This window comes from Mirounga leonina, unplaced genomic scaffold (genome assembly GCF_011800145.1).
Source record: "Mirounga leonina isolate KUSES-001 unplaced genomic scaffold, KU_Mleo_1.0 Mir_173, whole genome shotgun sequence".
Taxonomy (NCBI): Eukaryota; Metazoa; Chordata; class Mammalia; order Carnivora; family Phocidae; genus Mirounga; species Mirounga leonina.
Window position 1 is genome coordinate 65289614 of NW_023270447.1, and position 14165 is coordinate 65303778.

General features: G+C 44.0%; 1 protein-coding gene across 2 annotated transcripts in view; it reads left to right on the forward strand.

The window, feature by feature from the left end:
* Positions 1-14165, forward strand: part of MTF1 (metal regulatory transcription factor 1) — a 37246-nt gene that overhangs the window by 14838 nt on the left and 8243 nt on the right. For both annotated transcript variants that reach the window (XM_035019040.1, XM_035019041.1), the window contains exons 3-7: positions 1753-1991; positions 2935-3066; positions 5610-5683; positions 6141-6277; positions 10375-10449. In XM_035019040.1, coding sequence (XP_034874931.1) covers positions 1753-1991; positions 2935-3066; positions 5610-5683; positions 6141-6277; positions 10375-10449 — 657 coding nt within the window. The remainder of the gene's footprint in view (positions 1-1752; positions 1992-2934; positions 3067-5609; positions 5684-6140; positions 6278-10374; positions 10450-14165) is intronic.

The window sequence follows — 14165 nt, forward strand, 5'->3', positions numbered from 1 at the left end:
CCTTAAAATTGGCACTCCTTAAAAGCAGAGATTTTTGTCTTGTTCACTTGTTATCTGATACGGTATCTAGCTTGTTGCCTGGGACCTGAGAGTTCAGTAACTGGAATGAATACTAATAGTGTAGTTGGAGATGTGGACTGGCTTTGGAGCAAGGTCGGGTCAAAGGATGAAGATGTTGGCGAAAGCTGAAGAGGAGACAATACTAGCACCCTGGTGTGTACAGCATCAGATCATTCACCACGTATTTTCACAAATGTTTGATCTCATTTCGTTCCAGTCCACAGCACATGAGACAGGCAGGGTAGGCATTAATACTCATTTGAGAAATAAAGAACTGAGGCTCAGAGAAGCAAAATGAGTTGCGGAAGGTCTTGAACATAAGTGCCAGAAATTCAGTCTCCTCCAGCCACATCTAAGGCTGCTTCCCTTGCACTGGGCAGGCATGGGAGGGGAGAGATAAGTTCCAGAATAAACCTACATATCAAGGTGAAGGGAAAGGCGTGGCTTCGAGGAGAAGAAGATAAAGAGAGCCCTGTGGGATTGCTGTGCTGTGAAGGACAAGTTTTCAGGAAGGGAGGGCGATGCAAGAGGTTTGCAAATAAGTGAAGGCAAATGGAGAAGGATGGAAGGGTTTGGCCACTGGGAAGTGCAAGAGAATAATTTCCTGCAGTGAAACCAGCTTGCCAAGTTGTTAAGGAATATGTGGGCATCGAGGGAGAGGGAGGCACACATGTATGCCACCCTCTCAAGAAGTTTGGCGGTGAAAGTGAAACCGAGAGGCTGGCATTTTGAGAAATGTCATACCAGCAAATACTCCAAGAATTTCACGATACAGTATTTTCATTTCATAGACTTGAAACTTTGCAGTGGAAACTATGCTAGGGAGATACTGCTTGATGACTGAGTATGTCAATGTCAGGATATTTTAGACCCAGTTTAACATTGGTCAATTCCAATCAAGGTGGGGTGCCATAAAGCAGGGTGTTTAATCAAGCCTTAAAACAAAGTCAAGGGGGCGCCTGGGTGGCTCAGATGGTTAAGCGTCTGCTTTCGGCTCAGGTCATGATCCCAGGGTCCTGGGATCGAGTCCCACATCGGGCTCCCGGCTCAGCGGGGAGCCTGCTTCTCCCTCTGACCCTCGCCCCTCTCATGCTGTTTCTCTCTCGCTCGCTCTCTAAAAAATAAATAAAATCTTTAAAAAAAAAAAAAACAAAGTCAAGGGACGCCTGGGTGGTGTAGTCGTTAAGCGTCCAACTCTTGATTTCGATCTCAGGGTCATGAGATTGAGCCCCGTGTCAGTCTCTGTGCTCAGTGGGGAGTCTGCTTAAGACTCTCTCTGTCCCTCCCCCCTGCACACACAGTCTCAGTCTCTCTCTCTCTTCCTAAAATAAATAAATAAATTTAAAAAAAAACACAAAACAAAGCCAAAATGTTATTTCAGTATAGGTAACTGTAACAGCGTGGGCCCACCTTTAGATGCTAGATGTATGCTAAGAGTTTGAAAACCCCCCTTAGTATATTCATTTAGAATATTCATCTGCCTACAAGCTTATCTCATCCCTGTGACTTATTATTTGTTGTTCTGGCGTGATTTGATCAAGGGGAAGATTTCCCCACTTTGTTGTTAGAGGTTGTTTTCTGTGTTTATGATTCCGACCTCTGTGTCCACATTTCCTGGGAGCCAGGCTCTGGGGGCAGTTAGGCCCTGGGCAGCTCTTCTGTCCTATTGATGAGGTGTCCTTTGTCTGCCAGGTAAAGCGGTACCAGTGCACCTTTGAGGGCTGTCCCCGCACCTACAGCACAGCAGGCAACCTGCGCACCCACCAGAAGACTCACCGAGGAGAGTACACCTTTGTCTGCAATCAGGAGGGCTGTGGCAAGGCCTTCCTCACCTCCTACAGCCTCAGGATCCATGTGCGAGTGCACACGAAGGAGAAGCCATTTGAGTGCGACGTGCAGGGCTGTGAGAAGGCGTTCAACACGCTGTACAGGTCGGCCTCTCCTCCAGCCCCTGTCCCTGGCCTTGTGATTGCCGAGCCCTCTCCTTGCCCTGTGCAGATGGGCAATTCCAGTGCTTTAAAGGGCACAGCTGGGGCGCGCCTGGGTGGCTCAGTCCGTTAAGCGTCCGACTCTTGGTCTCAGCTTAGGTCTTGATCTCAGGGTCGTGAGTTCAAGCCCCGTGCTGGGCTCCACGCTGGGTATGGAGCCTACTTAAAAAAATAAAATTAAAAAATAAAATAAAGAGCACAGCTGTGCTCTCGAATGTTTAAAATTCGCTGGAGGAACTTGTTACTTAAAGATTGACGTATATGGGGTTGGTTAAAAAGGATAGTACATTCGTGTTCAGATTTGTATCTCCGGGAGTGACATACTGGCCTGGGGATTTTAATACTTGTACTGTTGCCTCCCCTTGGCTCAGGGTCTTGTACAGAGGCTTCTGTCATTTTCTTTCCCTCCTCACCTTGAAGATAACTTTTTCTACCACTCGTTAGCCAGTTCTCTTGTACACGTTTGTATCAGGAGACTTCTATTAGTCTTCAACTTTGGGTCTAAAATAACAAATGTGGCAATAGCTAACGCTTAGGAAGCACTCACCGTGTGCTAAGCACTGTCCTGAGTTCTAATCCTCACAGAGCTGTTACGTAAGTGGAAGCACAGAGAGGTTTTGTACCTGGCTCGAGGCTCCCCCATCCAATAGGAAGTGGGACCAGGATTTGAGTCCCAGGCAGTCTGGCTGCACAGTCACACTCCTACCACTAGGCTACATACTTCTCTGAATTTCTCTTCAAGCAAAAAATTTTGCACACTAGTATATTATGGATATGGAATTCTTAGGCACTGGATCCTGAAGCACATTAAGCTGACATGGGAGGGGAAGCTCTGTCGTACATTATGCAAATGACCGAGGGACTTTGTCTCTGGACTGTCTCGCAGGCTGAAAGCACATCAGAGGCTTCACACAGGGAAAACGTTTAACTGTGAATCCGAAGGCTGCAGCAAGTACTTCACCACACTCAGTGATCTGAGGAAGCACATTCGAACCCATACAGGAGAAAAGCCATTTCGGTAAGTCTTACTGTCGTCTGTTTGTCGCTGACCAGGTTGCAGCTGGGTGTCGTCATGTGGCCCTGACATTTTTCAAAGCGGAAAGAGAATTCCCTCCGCTAGTTCTTTGGCAGCTACAACCAACTGCTGCACACGGGAGGCGTGGCGATGGGTTCTAAGAGCATCCTTACTCTGGACTCTGGTGGTAGCCTTTCCGCCTCATGCTTTCCCTTTTTCAACGAGCAGTTGTTGAAACTCACTTAAGGTGGGAGGCACTTTTATCGGTGCTAGAGAAATACTAAGACACACGCTCTTCTCTTGGGCACGTAGTCTGGTGAGAAAGAAACCCCCAGTAACCAGACAGTACATGAGACCGAGGTGCTCAAACGACTGAGCACAACGGAAGGGAGAGCTACCTAAAAATCGAGGTGGGGAGAGGAGACGATGAGAGGGGAGATGAGGGGTAAGAATGCAGGTATTTTATTTTGTGGCTTGTTTAGTTGTTGCCTTGTAATATGTGTGTATTCACACATATAGGAGCATCCATTTTTGTCTGTATTTCAATCTATATATACATGTGTATATATGTGTATTTAATACATACACGTGTAAACGGGTAACCTTGAAGGAAGGACTTGTATCATCTACCTTCTTCTCTGCTCATAGTGTAGAGTGTGGGTCTGGGCATTCAGTAGGGGTTCAAAAACAACTTTGGGATGATTATATGACTTTTTTATTTACTTATTTATTTATTTATTTTAAAAATTTTATTTGTTTATTTGACAGAGAGAGAGAGACAGCGAGGGAGGAAACACAAGCAGGGGGGGTGGGAGAGGGAGAAGCAGGCTTCCTGTGGAGCAGGGAGCCCGATGCGGGGCTCGATCCCAGGACCCTGAGATTATGACCCAAGCCGAAGGCAGACGCTTAACGACTGAGCTACCCAGGCGCCCCTATATGACTTTTTAAATAAGATCATCAGTTTGTAAGGATTTCCCCTAAATATAATATAGATGTATTATTGAAAACTTGCCCATAAACATTGTCTCTGAATTGTGGCAGGAGAGACTGCTGTTACGTACATGGCATCAAATATGCTACCTTCCCCCTCTCCTTATCAGGATCCTTAGATGGTGCCCCTGTCTTCAGGGGCAGTCAACTCTTAAACATCAACTGAATGGAATGGTGTTTTAAAATTAAAGATTTGGGGGCGACTGGGTGACTCAGTTGTTAAACGTCTGCCTTCGGCTCAGGTCATGATCCTAGGATCCTGGGATCGAGCCCCGCATCGGGCTCCGTGCTCGATGGGAAGCCTGCTTCTCCCTCTCCCACTCCCCCTGCTTGTGTTCCCTCTCTCGCTGTGTCTAATAAATAAATAAAATCTTTAAAAAATAATAAAATTAAAGATTCATTCCTGAGTCATAGCCCCTCTAACGGCAAGAGTATTTATTTATTTAGTAAGTAAGTAAATAAGTAAGCTGTATGCCCAACATGAGACTTGAACTCAAAACCCTGAGATCAAGAGTCGCATGCTCTACTGACTGAGCCAGCCAGGTACCCCTGAAAGTAAGAGTATTTAAATTCTAGTTGGTTACTCTCCACATTTTGCGACGCTTGGGTTACTTTTTCCCCCATAGGGCTGTTGAGGGGACTCTAATTTCTATTCAATCACATGCATTTTTTGATGATTAAAACTGCTAATTTTTCTTGAATATTAGATGGAGCTTTAGACACATGATTATATATTATTAAGAAGTAAAATGCTCCAGAGAAGCTTTCTATTTAAAGAAATAAAATACTTTGGCTTACAAGAAAATGCATTCATTCATATAAATAGTTACTGAATGCCTGCTGTGTGCAAGAACTACAGCAGATGTAAAGGACTACTTGGACCCTGCCCTCAAAGAGTTTATAATCTAGGAGAACAGATAACAAATGTATACACATAGAGATAAAATAAGATTGGAAATGACAGATGCCATAAAAGAAGCACATAGATAAATGCCTCAGGAGTTCTCAGGAGGGAGAGATTACTTCCAGCGCTGGTTATCAAGAAAGTAAAAGAGAAAGAAATGGATCTTGACACTGAAGATTATGAATAAGTCATTACAACCACTATACATTCTATATTATATGGTCAATGTAGTTGGGACTGATTTTGTTGTAGTGTTATATTTTAGGCCTCCTGCCTCTGTGAGAGCCTCTGTCCCCACTATTGACATCCCTGGTATTCCACTGGCAGTAGATTTTCCATATCGGCTCTGGATCGTCAATAGAATTCTGTTAAGTAATTCATCAAAAGACTTTTATTGTCAGAACTCTCAACATGTGACTTACTTGTAGGACAAGAAATATTTATCCTGGATCATCAGTTCCCTCTGTTCCCAGATCTGTCACTTTTTCCAGTGACCTATCTCCATTTCCCATCTCTAAAACCAATTTCCTCGATGAGACCTCAGTGTTCTGAACATGTGTTTTAGTTTGAGCTTGTATTTATAAGAGATGGTGACGATAAAGACCTGTTTCCCTAATGACTGCTGTTTCTTTTGCTTAAACAACTTCCTTAGGTGTGATCATGATGGCTGTGGGAAGGCGTTCGCGGCGAGCCACCACCTTAAAACTCACGTCCGTACACATACTGGTGAGTTTAGGCTGATTTGTAGTTTTCCTCTTAACCTTCATCAAGCCAGTAAGTATCTGTGTTTCCCTTGGGACCTGTAGAGCTTCGTGGAAGGAGCAAGCCTAATCAGCTTAGCCTTCACCTATAATGTTTGAGCTTCTTCCAGAGGTAAAAGGATCTAAAGGTTGGACTCAGGAATCTAACCTTAAGAAATGAAACCAGTGCAGAGATTCTCAAAAGAAGAAGCTGGCGGGGGGGGGGGGGGAGAACATATCTTCTCTTTAAACTTGCCAGGGCAGGCTATGTTTGTTCTACATTCAGTTTTAGGACTGAAATGGTTAACATGTAATTTGTCCAACTTGTAACAACTGTTACCTGAACCCTCAGGAATATTTACTTCCCTCTGTTAGGGAAAAGTAGATGTCTGAATCCAGTGAAATGACTATGGGAATATTAACACTATTTGTCATTCTTGCAGGTGAAAGACCCTTTTTCTGCCCCAGTAATGGCTGTGAGAAAACATTCAGCACTCAGTACAGTCTCAAAAGTCACATGAAAGGTCACGATAACAAAGGACATTCATACAATGCACTTCCAAATCACAATGGATCAGAGGTGCGTGGTGTTTTGTCCCTTGTTTTGATCTGGGCAACATGGAACAGCAACATTTGTTTGTGTATCAAAATAAAAGGTTAAAACATCTTCTCTATGTATCCGTCAGTGAGAGGGAAGAAATCAGGGTCAAGATCTGTGTCTTTGTGACAGGATGGTGCAAGCCAGAAATTTCACCAGGCGCCCTGTACTTCAGCTTTTGATTCGGCTCTGCCTCCTTCCCATCAGATATGGTGCAAGAGGTGCCTTGTAACCAGAGGTCTCAGATGGGTCAGCCAGATGCTCTAAAAGGGTCTTATTTTCTCATTTGTGTCTACAAAATGGTACATCTGTACTTGAGTTTGGAACACAAATTAATGCTTTGCTTCATACATCTGTTTAATCTATCATTGGAGAACCAGGCAGAATCTGGAAGGTTCCTTGCCCTTTTGAACTGTCTGTAGGCCAGAAGGTTTGAGAGCCACTGACAGGAGGTGCTGAACCACAGAACATTATTCTGCAGTTTTGGACAGTTGGTCTGTTTTTTGCCAAGGCCCTCTACCATATTTCCCTCTCCTCTGCAGCTCCATTCTGGAGAGGTCCTAGGAGAAATTTGCCGTTTTTACTTCTTCTTCTTCTTTTTTTTTAAGATTTATTTATTTATTTGAGGGAGAGAGAGAGAGCGACAGAACATGGGGAGGGGCAGAGGGAGAGGGAGAGAAGCAAACTCCACTAAGTGTGGAGCCCAGTATGGGGCTCGATCTCACAACCCTGAGATCACAACCTGAGCGGAAATCAAGAGTCAGATGTTTAACCGACCGAGCCACCCAGGCACCCCTACTGTTCTTACTTCTAACATATTGGGCACTTATGTATGTCTCTTAAACCTGGGAAGTGAGTATTATTATTATCTTACTATTTCATAGATAAAGGAACTGAAACATACTGACCTCCTTTTGAAAAATGAGGTTTTTACCTGAAGTAGGCAATACGATTTTGATTTGGGGAGAGACAGCATACTTTAATTCTCTGGTTTCCAATTTTTAAATAGCAAAGGATCCCTTCAAACAGATTCTGCCCCTGTATCTTATTAGTAACAATAACTAACATTTACTGAGTGTTTACCTTGTGCCAGATTCGGTGCTAAGTGTTTTTATATGGATTATCTCACTCAGAAGAGCTCTGTGAGGTCAATACTGTTATTAGCGCCACATTACCAGTAATGAAACTTTTGAGACAAGGAGAAATTAAATGACTTGCTTAAGTATCCAAAGCTTTTAATTACTCTAATTGAGACAGGCAGTCTGATTCCGGAGCCTGGTTCTTGACCCCTGTGTTGTGAGAGGCAAAATAACGTTAGCTGTGACGGCTGTGGCCTGTGGAGCTCAGCTTCCTGAATTCAGATCCAAGCTCTGCTATTGATCAGATGGATGCCCTTAGGCAAATGGCATCTTTGTGCCTCAGTTTCCTCTTCTGGAAAACCAGATAAAAACATTAAGATCCGAGAGTCTTCGTCTACTAAGCTGCCTGTACTAAGTCGTGATCAATCTTCTCATTCATGTGACAATCCAAGGACACTTTAATTGGTGACAGCCCCTAAGCACTGGGACGCCCCAGTGCATGGTGCTCAGATCTCGTCTTCTCTGGGTCACAGCTCATTCCCCAGTAAAGGGAAGCTCCTCTCGTCCCAGGCTTTCAATGCCATCTAGATTGCCTCTAAGTCCTAAATAAAGATCTCCAGCCTGGATCTCTTCCTGAACTCTAGCCTTGTACAGACAGGCCCCACTTAGGATGGTTTGATTTTATGGGTGTGAAAGTGATATGCATTCAGTACAAACCATACTTTGAATTTTGATTTGAATCTTTTTCTGGCCTAACAGTAGGCTGTATGATCCTCTCTTGTGATGCTGGGCAGTGGGAGCAAGCCACAACCCCCTGTGAGCCCTGTAATCACAAGGGTAAACAACTGATAACACTTCCAACTATTCCAGACCCATTCAACTGGTCTGTTTTTTCCCTTTCAGTACAGTATTCAGTCAGTTACAGGAGCTAGTCAGCACTTTGTTATAAAATCAGCTTTGTGTTAAATTATTTTGCCCAATTATAGGCTAATGTAAGCGTTCTGAGCGCGTTTCAGGTAGGCTAGGCTAAGCTGTGATGTTTAGAAGGTTAGGTATTCAGTGCATTTTCAACTTAGGCTGGGTTTATCAGGACGTAGCTGCACTATAAGTTGAGGAAGAGCAATATATTCAGCCTCCCTCTTCAACCCAGAAAACATCAGTCTTCTCAAATTTGATATGTCCAAACCTCCTCCACCTACAGGTCCCCACCTTAGTAAATGGTACCTCTGTGTTTTTAGTGGCACAGACCAAAAGTCTTGGAGTCGTTCTTGATACCGCTTTCTTTCCCCTCATATCCCACATCTGCCAGCAAAGTCTGTCAGCTCTACCTTGAGAATATACGTAGAATCTGATCATTTCTGATAACTTTGTTCAGGCTGCTGTCACCTTTTTTCTGGATTACTGCGGTAACCACTAAGTGATCTTCCTCACACCTTTCTCCTTCTCCCTACTCCCACTCTGCCTTGACGCAGACTGGTTTACCTATTTCACCCAGGGCAATCTTTCTAAACCATAAGGCAAATAATGTCTGTTCTCTGTTCATAACTCTCCAGTAGCTTCTTGCATCACTTAGAGCAAAAGTCAGAATCTTACAGTGGCCCACAGGGCCCTATAGATTCTGGTCTGGTCACTTCTCTGGCCTCATTTACTTCTCTTTCTCTCATTTTAGCTGTACTGTCCTCTTCGTAGTGCCTCGAACAAGGGAAGCCCATTCCTGCCTCCAGGCCTTTGTACTTGCTGTACCCTCTGCTTAGAACACTTTTCCCAGAGATGTGCATGGCCCATGCTCTCTTTCCTTCAGTATCTGCTCAAATGCCAGCTTACCTAAGAGGCCTCCTCTGATCTAATAAAAGGGCATCTCCTGCTCTGGCATTCCCTATTCCCTCTACCCTCCGTAGCACTTAGCATCATCTTGTATTCTTCGGGGATTTTGTCACACCCCCCCACCCCAGTGTAAGCTCTATGGTGGCAGGGACCTTGTTTTTTGTTTGTTTGTTTGTTTGTTTTATTCTTATGTTAATGGCAGGGACCTTGTTTTGTTCATTATTGTATCCCTGGGCCTGGAACAGTTCCTAATACATAGTAGACGCTCAGTGACTATTTGTTGAATGCATGTATGAATGGAAACATCTGATCCATGAGGTAAGCAGGGATACCACCTAAAGTGTGTGAATTGCAGCTGGCATTCTAGGAATCCAGAGTTCAGAGTTAGCCGAGGCAGTCGTATTTGAAAGCAAGTCCTCAGTACTGCTGAGTAAGAATCCCTGGGATGCTGGGGACACAGCGATACAGTAGTGGAGTTCCCATCAGCACTGGGTTTGTGTTTCTGCTAATTAGCTATGTGATTTTGGACAGTTCACTGTCAGTCTTAGCATTAATTTTCTCATACTTTAAATGGGAATATAAAATACTTCAGGTTCGGGGTGCCTGGGTGGCTCAGTTGGTTAAGCGACTGCCTTCGGCTCAGGTCATGATCCTGGAGTCCCAGGATCGAGTCCCCCATTGGGCTCCCTGCTCAGCAGGGAGCCTGCTTCTCCCTCTGACCCTCCTCCCTCTCATGCTCTCTCTCTATCATTCTCTCTCTCTCTCAATAGTAAATAAATAAAAATCTTAAAAAAAAAAATAAAATACTTCAGGTTCATATGAATAGCAGATGAGGTCATGTGAAATTGCTTTTTGTAAAGGATAAAACCAATTATACAAATATTACTAATTTCATATTATTACAGCTTTTGTTACTTGGAGCCGGAGTCATGAGATTTCTTAAACTCTTCTATTAACCATCTTTAAGAAATATAAGACAGTCTTCTAAGAATATCAGGATTTTAAAAATTAAAATAATTCACATAGCCCTTTCTTTGGATGGTTTTTACCTCTCCAAGTAACAAATCTTGACATTTGGAACCATAGGGACATTGTGATCAAGTGTTTTATTACATGCTATGCTACTATAAATTCTGATTTTTTTGTTACTCAGTTAGAATTTTTTCTCTTTCACAGGATACAAATCACTCACTTTGTCTGAGTGACTTGAGCCTTCTGTCCACAGATTCTGAACTGCGAGAAAATTCTACAGTAAGTGTACCTGTGATATGAGTATGAGAAAAATAAGTGCAAGAATTGAGTGCTTCCCTTTGGTGGGAAAATTGAGGGAGGCCAGCCTTTGCAGTCTTCCAGATTTGGTTATGTCCAGTTACTGACCATTTAGGGCTGTTTTGGTTTATTTCCCGATAGAGCCCCCATGGGAGAGGTTGTTCTCTCTGATGTCTAATGCCTTTTGACCCATGTCACTCACTCGATAACCTCTGGCCCCAGGAAATTTCTTTCTTTTATTCGCTTAGCCAATATCTGTTGACGACCTAGTCCATCAGGCAGTGTGCTGGTGCTGAGCTTGTAGTGGTAGAAAAGTAGGTGTGGTCTGTCCTTGAGGAGTTTGAAATTAGTCCACGATACGGGGAGGGCCAGAATTCAGCAGAAGTCCAGTTTGCAGACTTCCTCAAGCCCTGCTGATCTGACCAGAGTCTGTATTTGTCTTTCTTTGAGCTCACTGCATTGGGTTCCTGAAGGGAACCTTCTCTATAAGCTCTCTTCTAAAGAGCAACCCCACTGTCTCTTGATCTGATGGCTTCAGTTCACTCTGTGTGGAATTTCCCTGCCATTCCTGTGGCTCCATGATGTGCCTCGTAGGCCACTGCCTGAAGCCTGAGCTTATGCTCCTTCATGAGGATCTGTGCTTTGCTCTGTCACCAACACTGGTTGTTAAGTGTGCATTGTTTGTTGTTCTTCTATGGTAAATAAACATAACTTAAGTTGGATTTTCTATGAGTATATGCGTAAATAAGAAGGAATCAATGTGATAGGCGGTATTTGAATAGAGGCGGAAAGACTCAGGAATGCCCTGAAATGTGTGCTGGTTCCCAGAGTGTGTCAGTGGGGTCATCTGCAGCGCTTCTGACGACGTGGCTTCTTGGGCCTCACCCCAAGCCTGCTTCATCAGTATCCTCTGGGAATGGCATCTGACACTGCATTTTTATCTAAGCACCCCAAGGCTTGGATTCTTCTGGTAATGGCAGAGTTGCTCTTAACAGACCAACCCTCCCATAGAAAACAACCTCATATGCTGGCCAAATGATCAAGAACAACTACTTGAAGGCACCAAAGAGCAGCCCCCAAAAAGGCAGAGGTAAAGATTGGAAGAAGGAGCCACGTGGACAATGGCAAAGGGACTGGATAGGTTTTCAAGTTTTATGGCTTATCAGCCTCAGGGCAAGCCCCAGGTGACACCAAACAAGATGGCTAAAACTCAGGAAACATTCAGGCTCACTGGCTTGAATAACCAGAGGACAGAGTTCCTAGCTACCACAGCAGCACCTGGCAAGTGAAGAGCCACAAAGCGGGAGCCCCAGGCTCTTTGTATAAACTGTTCACCTCTCTGGTTGGCCCCCGAACTGTGCGTGTGTGAGACCGACCCTAAGCAGCCCAGCCAAGGCTGAGGAGCTGGACAGAGAGGCAGCCGCTGTCCCCTGCAGGGAAGACCGAGTTTGCGGTTGGAGCCTAGCCAGATCAACAGAATAGTCAAGCTGACAAACAGACACTCTTCCAGGAAGTGTAACAGAATCCAGAGTCTCTACAACATATCATTTACAATGTCCAGGGTAATCTAAAATTAGTAAATGTAAGAAGAAAGAGGAAAACATTACCCCTACTCAAAGCAAAGGTAATCTTGGAGACTAATCCCAAGATGAGCCAGGTGCTAGAATTCACAGAAAACGATTTTTTTTTTTAAGTTTATTTATTTAAGCAATTTCTACACCCAGTGTGGGGCTTAAACTCACGACCCCAAGATCAAGAGTTACATGCTTCACTGACTGAGCCAGCCAGGTGCCCCAGTAAACAAGAATTTCTAAGTAGCTCCTTCATGCTCAAGGACATAAAGGAATATGATTGTAGTAACTGAATAAATAGGAAATCTCAGCAGAGAAAAAGAAACTATAAAAAGTACATCAAATGGAAATTCTGGAACTGAAAATGTATCTGAAGTAAAAAATGTACTGGTTGGGCTTAACAGCAGATTGGAAATGACAGAAGAGAGAACCAGTTAAATTGAAGACGGAGCAATAGAAATGAACCAATCTGAAGAACAAAGAAAGACATCACATAAGCCCTTCACAGGATTTCGCATATCAGAGCTAATAGTCTAAAATAAAATTTCCACACTGGACGGCCTCGATGCCCTCTGAGTTATGGAACCTAAGATTTCTGGGTATAATATCTCTTTAATCTCAGAGGTTGTATTAAATGGTTTGTTTAGGCGTCCACTCCCTGGCCAGGGCCATGACCTAGGACTAAAGAGCTTTCTGGAGCCCTGGGGTCATCAGGTGAGGAATCCTTCTTGGGGGGGCGGAAAAAGGAATGCCTTTTCTAACACAATTGACATCAGGGAGAGAGGCTCTGTCCCTTGGGGTCAAATTACATAGTGTACCCTCACCACCCATCATTTATTCCAGGATTGGAAATAGTCTCATTTGTAGTCTTTCATTCTAAGGCCACAATTCCTTGAAGCAATAGAATTAATTTTGCTTTGTTCTGCTTTTAAAAAAAAATGATGAATTGTTAATACTGAATGATACATTTTGACGAGGTCATCCTTTTCTAGGTTTCTGGGCAGCCATGTGTGTATGTGTGTCCCAGAAGTGAGCTTCGGTTTGCTCGGATCTTATGTTAAAGGAGGGTTGAAGTGGCTAGGGAATGATCCTCTGGGCATCTTTGCTCTTGAGCTCCGGGATCCATCTTGGTCCCTGACAGCTCCCAGGGTTCTTTGTCTCTCTGCTCCAGGCCCCAGAGGCTCAGCCTGTTCTGGTCTCCTCTACCTTGGGGAGCTGCTTGAACTCACTCTGCCCCCAGGGTTTGTGCTCTGAAGCCTGGCAGTGGCTGAGTCACGGTTCCTTCAGCACTTTTTTTTAAAAAATAGTTTTTATTGAAGTATAATATACATACAGAAAAGTATACCTATCACAAATGTACAGCTTGTTTTGTTTTGTTTTTTAAGATTTTATTTATTTATTTGACAGAGAAACACAGTGAGAGAGGGAACACAAGCAGGGGGAGTGGGAGAGGGAGAAGCAGGCTCCCTGCTGAGCTGGGAGCCCGATGCAGGGCTCAATCCCAGGACCCTGGGATCATGACCTGAGCCTAAGGCAGATGCTTAACGACTGAGCCACCCAGGCGCCCCACAAATGCACAGCTTAATGAATGATCACAATTCATCACATCCATGTAACCAGCACCCAAATCAAGAAATAGAACATTCCCAGCATCCCAGAAGCCTCCCACCCTCCATGCCCACTAACAGCTATTGCCTCTCCCTAAGGATAATCACTATCCCAACTGCTAACAACCTAAGATGGATTTTGCCTATTTTTGTGCTTTGTACAGTTGGAATCATGCCCGTTGTACTGGTTTGTGCTGGCTTCTTCCTGGCAACATCACGTTTAAGAAATGAATCCATATTGTTGCATGGTTGTAGATCATTGGTTCTCCTTGGTGAGCAGTATTACACTAAGTGAATGTACCACAATTTGGTCTTTCTGCTTCCCTTGGGCATTTGGATAGTTTCTAGTTTGGAGCCATCAGGATAGTGCTGCTGTGAACATTTTCGTAGGTGATCTTTTGGAGTCACACAGGCTTATTCCTTTTTAACAGCGTTACTGCGGATATTTTGTAAACAGGTAAAACAAAAATAACCACCATGAGGAAGTTGTAGAGCTGACAGCTTAGTGGGAGTTGTTAGC